General features: G+C 41.5%; 1 protein-coding gene across 1 annotated transcript in view; it reads left to right on the top strand.

Moving 5' to 3' along the window:
* The first annotated feature begins 582 nt into the window (after positions 1–582).
* nox4 (NADPH oxidase 4) overlaps positions 583–11,127 on the top strand; it is a 20,549-nt gene continuing 10,004 nt past the window's right edge. The window contains 8 exon segments of the mRNA XM_029446407.1: positions 583–661; positions 1,110–1,205; positions 6,061–6,171; positions 6,555–6,639; positions 8,572–8,669; positions 8,977–9,004; positions 9,338–9,410; positions 10,673–10,753. Of these exon segments, the coding sequence (XP_029302267.1) occupies positions 605–661; positions 1,110–1,205; positions 6,061–6,171; positions 6,555–6,639; positions 8,572–8,669; positions 8,977–9,004; positions 9,338–9,410; positions 10,673–10,753 (629 nt within the window). The 5' untranslated portion in view covers positions 583–604.

Consider the following 11,127-nt stretch of genomic DNA (forward strand, 5'->3'; position numbering starts at 1 on the left):
AATGGATGTTGGTCCAAAATCAAATAGTCTTCCCAGTCAAAGGGATTTTTCACAACGTCATAACCCAAAAGTAGACTGTTATTAAGCATTAATAATCATTATAAATCATAAATAATGCTGCAAGTAACACTATAGCACTGTTGTAACGAGGGATAGTGCCACTTTAACTTGTTTAGGAAGTCATAGGTGAGGGTTATATTTAAAAAGTGCACCATGGCGCCCTCTAGTGACAGAGAGGAGCAGTTTGGAGCAATGTTTATTGTTCTCCTTTCTGTTTGTTGGTTAACTTTATTAGCCCCAAAGTCAGTTTATTCAAGATGAACGACGCTGCCGACTTAACGTCCAGGCCTGTCGTAAAGCAAACTGAACTGAGACGAGTACAGAGTTTCACTTTGAGCTCTCAGCGTTGAGACGTAACGGCGGCGTAACGGAGCAGTGCAGGGGGGGACGGAGCAGACCGGCCGGTCTGTGGACGCTGCACACCACACAGACACACAGACAGACAGACAGAGACATAGCTGCAGGGTGGACGAGTCTCTACCTCTCTACCACACCGAGACTTTGGTGGAAAAGTTTGGGCAGCTGCTGAGCCAGTGAAGGCATCATGGTTGTGTCGGTGCGGAGCTGGGTCGCCAACGAGGGAGGAAAGCATTTGGTCCTGGTGGGGAAACCTTTGTCAGAGATTTTTTTTTTTTTTTTACATCTGTTCGGCTCCACTCATATCGTGATATGTTTGTTTTAACCTGCTCAGGAGCTGTTGCAACACCTTTTTTTTTTTCTTTTACTCATGACAACTTGCAAATTATGTTCGCGACATTCTGTACTAACTTCCATCCCGAGGAGGCACCACATGAATTGAATGTTGGTCAGTTTGTCAAGGAGATAGTGAGTTTGTTGAACTTTATGCGCTGTATCCATACAGATTCCTACAACCATTTTGCAATGGATGCACATTTTGTTAAGATCAAATGTAAATCCTGAAATGTGAACTGTAAATGTAAACACATGCCTATTTAGGGGTAGCCCAACAGAAATTAGAGATGCTGTTGAAATGTGAAGTTGAGGCAGTAGCTAGACTAAACTGTACATCCTGTGCTGTGTCTGTATAGATGCTTTGGCTGGGAGCGAACCTCTGGCTCTTCATAAAGACCTTCCTGCTCTACTCCACTGGACCGCAGTATCACTACCTCTACAAGATGCTCGGGGTAAGACCTGAAACATTTACATACTGCACAATGCATGCTCAATACTCAATGCTTTTAAAGTTATAGTCTGTTATTCAAATGTAAACTAAAAGTTTCAAAATATGGGAACGTTATCCTATTGTCACTTCCAAATAGATGAACAGGTGTTTAGCAACTTAATATAAGTTATTAAGGTTTTTATGATGCTGTTGAAGTTTTTTTTAAATCTCAATCGACTAACTAAAATACAATCATTGGCTCAAACTCTACTGCTTCCACCATTAAATAACAAAATGTACAGAGATGCTGTAAGAAGATTTTGTTTGAGGTTTCAAATATTAAGGTTATATTGTTTATTGTGTTTAGTTATATGTATTAAGTATGCAAAAGTCGCGCTGTGGTCTGGGAGGAAGCTTTAAATCAGTACGACGTAATAACTGCAACAACATACAAACCCTTACTATATGTACAAGATATGTAGTTTTTATTACAGACGTTTGGACATGTAACTGACGGAAAAGCACAGGTGTGAACAATAAAATAAAGGATGGCTGAATTCAGGCTCTGCTAACAATCCCACAATGCAACGCGGCACATTTCATAGGTGCATATATTAAAGTTGTGTGAAACTACACTTGTTACTGTAACATGATTCTCAGGTTTCTATTGAGTAACTTATTGAACGTCTCACTCTTATACAGGCAGTAGTGAGCGAGTGAACAAGTGAGTGATTTTGGACACAGCCCTATTGTCAGATGGCATTTCAGTTTTTTGGGGACTTAAAAAAGCTCCGACACACCTGTGGTCCACTCACACAGGTGTTTTCAGTTATTATGTTGGATAAGATTTCTACTTATGACTGTGTTTGAGTGTGTGCATGTGTACAAAGAGACTTATCTTGAGTCAAAGTGGGTACAAAACTAAACTACAAAAACTACATTTCAGGAGAAATCGTCATAATTAGTAATAATTGCATCCCCAAAAGTGACTCATAAAGAATACATATTAAATATTCACTAAATATGCCCTTTTCACCTCAGCTATTTTGACATGTCATTGCAAGGTAAACCCAGTTATTGATTAAATTACTTCACAGCCATTCCAATAATAATGTTATTAATTACACCTGTGTTACCCTGCAATGACGTGTCAAGATGGCTGCTGTGAAAAGAGCATATTGGCCCCAAAATTGGTCATGTGACTCTTAGTGTCTTCCCAGATGACAACAATCAGACTAAGTTTTCATCAGTGCAGGGACTACATCTATGTTTTTGAAGAAACATGCTGCTTCTGGCTTCAGAGACTTCTATTTATATAACAGGAGCAAGCTTTGTGATGGATGGTTGACTGTCACATGCAGGTCTAATGAGTCTGAGTTGTGACTTTAATCTCTATGCTGGCTATTAGCCACGTGTGTGTGTTCGTGTGTGTGTGTGCGTGTGTGTGTGTGTGCTGACTCTAGTGATATGAGCCCGGACATACACACTCACACAGAATCAGGAATTCAATTTTGATGCATGTTAACTCGTGAGCGTTGGTGTAATTATTGTCACAAGTTCATGTTGGTGTGTGTGTGTGTGTGTGTGTGTGTGTGTGTGTGTGTGTATTTGATGCATGTTTGTGCCAGTGAAAATGTTCCTTGTCTTTGGAGAAAATCATACAAAATCCACATTACTGTCCAATCACCTGACACTTGCTAAGCTCAGACACTGCCTGTTGCTCTCCACCAGCTATTTGCTCCCTAATTTTCAAGACCCGTGTTAGTAGTTTATGTCAGTGTCAATATGAAAATGGATTGAAAGAGAAGTGTGTGTAGTATGAAATAAGAGGAAAAATAAGATGTGACAGCGAGCAGCATGTGTGAGCTATTCATGCACGGCCTGTACAGTGGGAGGCACATGGGAGAGAGGGGCAAGTGTGGGCACGCCACTGGCTTCAACTGAATGCCTTGCCAGAGGCCCTAAGTTTATGTCTGTTTGTGTGTGTGTGTGTGTGTGTGTGTGTGTGTGTGTGTGTGTGCGTGTGTGTGTGTGTGTGTGTGTGTGTGTGTGTGTGTGTGTCTGTGCACATGCAAGATGGGGATTTATTTCAAAGCTTTAATGCTGCTGAAGGGAATTTAGACTTAACTTCAAAAAGCATCTTATCTCTTTTTACCTGTATGATTCAGTGTGTGTGTGTGTGTGTGTGTGTGTGTTTGTTTGCGTATGCGTGTGGGTGTGTGTGTGTTTTGTTTGTTCTTGGTGTTGGGGATGTACAGAAAGCAGGATATCAGATCTCCTGCTTGTGGTTTTGCCGTCAGCTGTGTTGAGTGAATGTGCGTGGGAAGATTTGAAAGGGTAAAGGGTATCAGACTTGTAAGTACACTAGTTTTAACCTTGCTTTGCTATATATGGATTCTCACTTTGGTCCGTTTGTGTGCTCCATTCTTGTATTTAAGAAACCCTGCAGTGTGCCTTGCACTTAATACAGTATCCGTGTCAGTCAGCTGTACAGCAAATTGTGGTTCCTCATTTTGATTAATCTTTTTTTAATCGGGCAATTACATTTTTTAGATTAAGATTTCCTTTTAAGAGAGACCTGAGAACAAAAAACATTCACAAAAACACAGTCAGCAAAACAAGACATTTAAATCAGTTACAAGACTCATAAAAAACATCAGATAATACAACTTTTACAAATCGAAGGGGAATGTAAGCCTCTAGTTTGAGGGCAATATGAAGTTAGTCCCATTAAAAAGGTGCATATACCTGAAAGCAGCTGTGCCAACATTAGTGCGTACATGTACATGAGGGATATCTAAGGTTAATTAGTAACTGGATTGTGTACTGCAATCACTAGATTTAAATGAGAGAAGAGATGTGATGTACTGTATTCAACAGTAGAGCTAAATGAATAACATAAGAAGGCTTTTTGACGGTATGAAGGTACATCCAACCGTTTGATACAGAGAACAATGACACAGCTCACGAGAGGTAGCACAAGGGCAGACGAGTAGGTACAATAGACACATGCAGATAAGATTAGATTTTTTGGGGACGTCAATGGCAGTGTTCTCATGGACTGTAGGTGGATTGTCTTTGTCCCTGTCTAATCACAACCGTTGCTTGTTGCATATTAACTTGGTTCACTCTCACTACTCTCATAGTGTTATATTGAATAGTTTGTTAGTCGTTTTTCTCACTGCAGTGTGTCATTGGCGCCTCCATAGTCAAATGGTACAGCACACGTAACTACAAAGTCCCAGGTTCAATTCCAGTCATGGGCCCTTTGTTTCATGTTGTACCCCTCTTCTTCTGCCTCTACACTTTCCTCTGTCCAATAAAGGGGAACTAATGCCAAAAACATTTTCTTAAAAAACGACGTAGACAAATAACCATGTTAAAAGAAACAATTATAATGGCCTTAAGATGGACAGAGGACAGAAGATAACTTAAATTAATCAACATCAACATAAATTCAAACAGACCGCATCCACTGTTCTTTGTGAGGCAAAAAACTAACAACCAAACAATCCTCACAAGACTTTGGGGTGGAGTATCTCTAAAAATGTTGGACTGCAGTTTACACATGACCTCTCTCTCTCTCTCTCTCTCTCTCTCTCTCTCTCTCTCTCTCTCTCTCTCTCTCTCTCTCTCTCTCTCTCTCTCTGATCCACACGCTCACATCTTCATCTCTCACACTAGTTGTTTGAGTTTCTTAGGGATAATCAGAAGAGACGGCACCAGCAGAGCTCAAAGAGACTGCCAAGAAAGTGTTCAAATGTGCTGAGTTTAGTAGATGCCCAAGTACATCCAGTGTTTCCGCATGAAAACAGCTTTGACTATTGAGCTGTGTAGTTTGGGATTTGTAAAGCCAGATTATATCTATCCCATGTCTCTTTAAGTGAACTGCACTCTTTTTATCCTGGTGTCAGGTGCTTGTATTAGTCAGAGCAGGCTGTTCTGAGATGTAGTAGAAATGTAGAATTTACATTTATTCATTTGGCAGACGCTTTTGCCCAAAGTGACGTACAAATGAGGCGCAGGCCTCAGTAGACAAAGTAGAAGCCTTTGAGAACAGGTGTCTCAATAATCCACAGTCTACCTACAAAAGTGCGATGCATGAAGTAACATTCAAGTGCTTATTAGCAAATTAGTTGAGCTTCATACTTGGTCAGATAGGACTTGATCTGTCTGATGTTATGTGATGCAAAGCGACTTGACCAAGTGTCAGATGCAACATGCTCAATATAAGGCCGTTGGCCATCAAACAGGACGCCCATATTTCTAGAATACTTTGTTGAATAGAGTGAGGCAGGCTGGCTAGGGTCACCAGGAATTCAGTCTGATTGAGTTGAAGTGGGCGTTTCATCAATCATTTTGAGATATCAGAGGCGGATGATCAGTCTGTGCTCAGACAGTCGTGTCATTTGCCGGTCATCTGTCTAAATGACAGATAGAGCCGAGTATCATCAGCATAGCAGTGGTAGAAAACCATGTGAGTAGATAATCGGGTCAAGGGAGGTGGTGTTTATTGAGAAAGAAAGGGAACCTAACAAAGATCCCTGCAGTACTCCTGTGAAAAAAAAGTGACACCCAGTGAGGTGTATATGTTAGCCAGACAGTGATGTGTTGTCAGTCAGTAGTGGCTATGGCACAGCATCCTAACTAAATTGAATTAGTGTTCTATTTAACGGCAAAGCCTCAGCAGAGAGACGCCTAAAGGAGAACGATTATTAGCTCTCCATACTGAGAAGGACAAAAATGGTTTTAAAAAAGCCTGAGTGGCAGGGAAGTCATGCCTGAAGCCCTGTGCGCCCTGTATCTTAATCACTTTACATCCGCTGAATCAGACCCCATTTCAGCAACCTCACAATGTGTATGTGTGCCTTTCCCAGCTAGGGCTGTGCATCAGCAGGGCGTCTGCCTCTGTGCTGAACCTGAACTGCAGCTTGGTGCTGTTGCCCATGTGTCGCTCCCTGCTCACCTTTGTCCGAGGAACACACACGGTAAGAAAGAGACTGAGGTGGGTGGAGGGAGGGAGGAAAGAGTAATGGGAAGAAAGGGTCTATTGAGTTTGAAAAATACGCAGACACAGGTTTTTGATTATCTCCATTTGAAAGATTGCAGGATTTATGAGAGACAATGAAATGTGGGGTTTGTTCAAAAATCTTTTTTTATATAAACCTACATATATATTGGAAATGAGCTGCCTAAATGCAGTATTATCCATGGGGTACATTTGTAAGAGTTCTATGTAAAAGTGCATTATTGGTAAAGATAAATTCTAAATGTAGGGAGGAAAGAGGATATGTTGTGTGTTATGTTTCCGTTAAATCCCAGCCACAAAATGAATACTAATGTCTGTGTTATAACACATATGCCCATGTAGGTATCGAGCAGAGAGACTCGCAGATTGCTGGATAAGAGCAAGACCTTTCATGTGGCATGTGGAGTTGCCATCTGCATCTTCTCTGGTAAAAACTGTCACTTATCACCACAGCTCATATGTCTTCATGTAACACTGTGTGTGTGTGTGTGTGTGTGTGTGTGTGTGTGTGTGTGTGTGTGTGTGTGTGTGTGTGTGTGTGTGTGTGTGTGTGTGTGTGTTGACAAATGGACCCTGTACCAGCTGTGATGTCCCTCTAGCTATCATGTGGATTTTTTGCTGTCTGTGTGTGTGGGTGTGTGAGTGTGTTGTTGCTCCTTTGAGTCTCCTCTCATGACATCATGAGAGCTTCTAGCAGCTGTGTGTCCAATGGGTCTCTGCTTTACAGACTTCCTCCTCTTATCCATTCTTGTTTTTTCTGAGAAGATTGGCTTCATATCTGTACAGTAACACGTAACTCTTTTTTTCTCACAAAAAAGACAACCTAAGTCAGCACGAGCCACCTACACACATTATATCCCCATGCTGTGTGCTTTTCTTTGCAGTGATCCTGTCATTGACATCCTGTTCCGCTGTAAAGATGTGTCGACTAGTAACATTGTGACAGCGGTTGATAAGTGTTGGGATGTAACAGTCAGTGTGGCCTGTAGAGACAAAACATTTAGTTGTCTACAAATACTAAGCAGATTTTCTCATTCTATAACATCTTTGAATTTCACCAGGAACTAAAATGTCCAATATTTCCTGACTTTAGTGTCTCAAATACAATATCCTACACTTCCCACAATGCAACTTCATCTAGTGCCTTTCAGTTTGTTGCTGTCTGCATGTTAAATACCCATGTCTTTGTAACAAAGGCTTTATGTGCAACATTGTGAGTTGACAAAGCAGCTTCAGAACCACATAAGATGTTATACAATTGTTGTACTGACCCTTATTGAGAATTGCCATTACCAGCAGACTGTTTACACCAAGCCCCCACGAAGAGTACCAGGCTTTGAAGCCAATTTACGTAGTGGCCAAACTGTGGAATTACAACATCCTGGTCCCAAAAAAATACTTTTCTCCATAGACTTACATCGGGAAAGAGGCGTCTGTAAATCGGTAAATTTGAGGTAAATAAACTTCCCAGTATGAACACTTGAATAGCCCTTCGGGTTCAATAGTTGTAAAATGCACTAATAGCCCAATTTGAATGAGCCTATTACTGTCAAGCCAAGCCAACAAAACGTGCAAGCCAGCGTTAGCTTACGTGCCCAGAGAATTATTTGGCCTCCAGCTATGCTCCGCCCACAAAAATACATCATCATGTTTACTAATAGAAGAGGGGTCTATAGAACGGTCTGGCATCTGTTCTTCACTACTGCATCATCTGTAAGCTTAAATCCTATTTCATCATTGCCGTTCACTTCTCAACCCACCAACACCACACACACACACACACACACACACACACACACACACACACACACACACACACACACACACTTCCCTTTAGGCAAAGCTCTCATGTCCTAATAGCAGAGTTCCAAGGTTCTGAGACAACAAATGACAATGAAGACAGAGAGACAGCAGGGATGGGAGGGAGACAGAGACTGAGAGAAGAGAGAGGGGTGGGAAGAAGTTGGAGTAAGAAAGGATGTGAGTGAGAAAAAAGGACCCTTGTGTCTCATGATTACGCCCTCTAATACCATCAGCTGTCGAACGACTGCATGGTTAGCCTATGATGTCAGGAAGGGGTGTGTGTGTGTGTGTGTGTGTGCGTGTGCGTGTGCGTGTTAGTGAGTCAGGAGGATATTTTGCTGACTTTCTGCTGAATAGACAGAGATATGTTTTGTACTATTGTCCACTAGTAGTTCATTTTGACCTTTATAATTAAGTCTGTGTGTGTGTGTGTGTGTGTGTGTGTGTGTGTGTGTATGTGTTTAAAGCAGAGAAGCTGTTCTGTATGTCTGCTGGTGTCTGTGCACAAAAATGTGTTTCAAGTTAGTATTGTTTAACCTTTTCTCTTCTTCTGTAGTTGTACATGTGTCTGCTCACCTGGTGAATGTCGTCAACTTCAGTGTAAGCTACTCAGACGACTTCCCTGCTCTCAATTTCGCTCACTACAGAGGAGAGGTGAGACACGAACACTAGCACTACTTTGCACTTTATACTTGTCAGGACCCTCATTGACGTGATGCATTCTGTGGCCCCTAACCATAACCATCACAATGACATGTCTAACCCTGAATCTTACCTTGACCTCAAGGTCGTGGTAAGATTAAAACACTCTGTACAATCTCCTCAAAGGCATTCATGGTGTTTCACTAAGTTGCACACACGGAACGTGACTGAAAGTATTAATCCTGTACCTGACCTCTGCACACCTGGCCCAGCGCTGCACGAAGTGAGCAATTATGTATTTTCTGTTTATTCTTCCTAGGACCCCAAGCTGCTCATTTTGACCACAAGTAAGAATATTCACTCTTTCTTATACAGTGTTTTATATTAATCAGAGGTGTGTGTGTGTTTGTGTGTGTGTATGCATGTGTACGCTGGCATATTTTTACTTGTGTAGCAACATAGCCGTTAAACATGTTGCAGATAGGAGTGGCTTTGTGCCAAGAAGAAAGGAGGAGGTCATGCTGTGTTTACTCCTCTTTTTCTCTTCTCTGTATTTTTGCTGTTTTAGTAGGTAAAATAAGTCAATAAGAAAACAACAGGATTGCTTGCATACTATTAAATGTGTCCTGGGCTGTTAACTTGACTTTGTCTCCGCTCTCTAATTGGCTAATTCTCTTCAGTCCCAGGAGTCACGGGCGTCCTGTTGGTTCTCATCCTCTTCCTGATGTTCACATCCTCCTCCTACTGCGTACGGTAGGTCAGCCAAACAACCTCTTGTAGAAGTTTCCCAAAGCCTTGAAGATGTCTTTTTATGAGTGTAAAGTCATCTCAACAGAGAAAACCTTTTCGGTTTGTCCGCTGTGTGAGCAGCTTTCATTGAAATGAATGGGAGCCTGGCGTCCAGTTATCTTGTGTGTCTTTTTGTGCTCACATATATGTGTCTCTGCCTCCATGCATATCTGTGTGTCATGTCTGCTCGCCTTTGTCTTTATGTCTGAGTTTATCTCGTGTGTCACGTGAGAGAGCAATGCAAGCTGGAAACCTTACGGGGACGTGCTAACAGACGTCTGTTACAGAGCAAATCCTCACTAAGTGTTCCACTCACAGCTCTGTCATTACTCGGGTCACAGTGGGTCACCCACTCTGCATGTGTGCATGTATGTGTGTGTTACCCATGCAGGTGTGTGAGACTTGGAATGTGTGTGTGTGTGCTTTCTTCAGTAATTGAACAGGCTTTTCCAGACCACTTAAGGCTTTTGATAAGAGTTTGGGTAAGTGGCTGGAGCGCCTGGCTGAAGGAACCACAAGAATACCTACTTAGAGCTTGAATAGAGCAGGGGGAAAAAATAATTACTGATACTCAAAGAAAACCAGTTGGGTTAATTACCCTACCCATGACTGAGTAGCTAAAGCTAAGCTAATCATTGCTTTTGTCTGTCCAAAACACTAGAAACTATGTAAACAAAGCACAAACAATGTATCATACGTTAGAAATGAAAGGGATTCAAATGTATTGTATTTTTCTGAGGTTAACATCACTGGATTATGAAGCAGGGACCACCTAACGGGTGAACACATTTTGATTTAAAATGAACAAAGCTGCTCAGTCTTTGCGATGTCCCTGTACAGAAACAGGGGTTACTTTAGGAAAACATACTTCAAAGAAGTTGCATTAATAGAGAATGAATACAGGGTTTGATGATGTTCGTTATTTGCCGTGTTTATGGGGGGGGGGTCTTTGTGTGTAATGACCCCTTTAATATTGACCTCTGATGTCCTGCTTACTCAGGCTCTGAGCTGGGAGCCTGTGCGTCTGGTCCTGAACAAACTAACCTTGCTTTCTTCTTTTGTTGTCTCTGCTCTTTTTGTGTCTCTCGTTCTCCTATATCATGTTACAATGTTATTGTTCCTCAATTACATCTATTTTATGGTATTTTTCTCTCTTTTAAAACATTCTCAGTGTTAGAAGTAAGTTGAACATAATCATATATGTTGCTATTTTGCCTTTTTTTCAGGTTGTCTAACTATGAGATCTTCTGGTACACACACAACCTCTTCATTGTCTTCTACATAATCCTCATGGTGCACATGGTCGGGTAGGTCTCTAGGCTAAGCACTAAATCTACGTGTGTGCGCACGTATTTGGGTTTATCTCTGCATGATTCGCTGAGTTTCTCTACACTGTTGGTACAATTTGCCTCCCTCTCAACCACTTCCTCCAGAAGACAAGATAAGAGGTGGCTTCTCATGTGAATGTCAACAGATATTGGAGACTCCGACTGACAGCTGGAGATATCTCTAGATTTACATCAGCAACTTCCGGCTCACTGACAAGACAAAAGAAACTGAAGAAGAACATTTTACTGCCTTATTCAACACGCTAATATAATGACACTTACTAAACACAAAATGTCATTTCATTTCTTGTTCTGACAAAATTAAGGGGACGTTGTTTTTTACATGTTGCTTG

The sequence above is a fragment of the Cottoperca gobio genome, chromosome 13 (assembly GCF_900634415.1).
Source record: "Cottoperca gobio chromosome 13, fCotGob3.1, whole genome shotgun sequence".
Classification (NCBI taxonomy): Eukaryota; Metazoa; Chordata; class Actinopteri; order Perciformes; family Bovichtidae; genus Cottoperca; species Cottoperca gobio.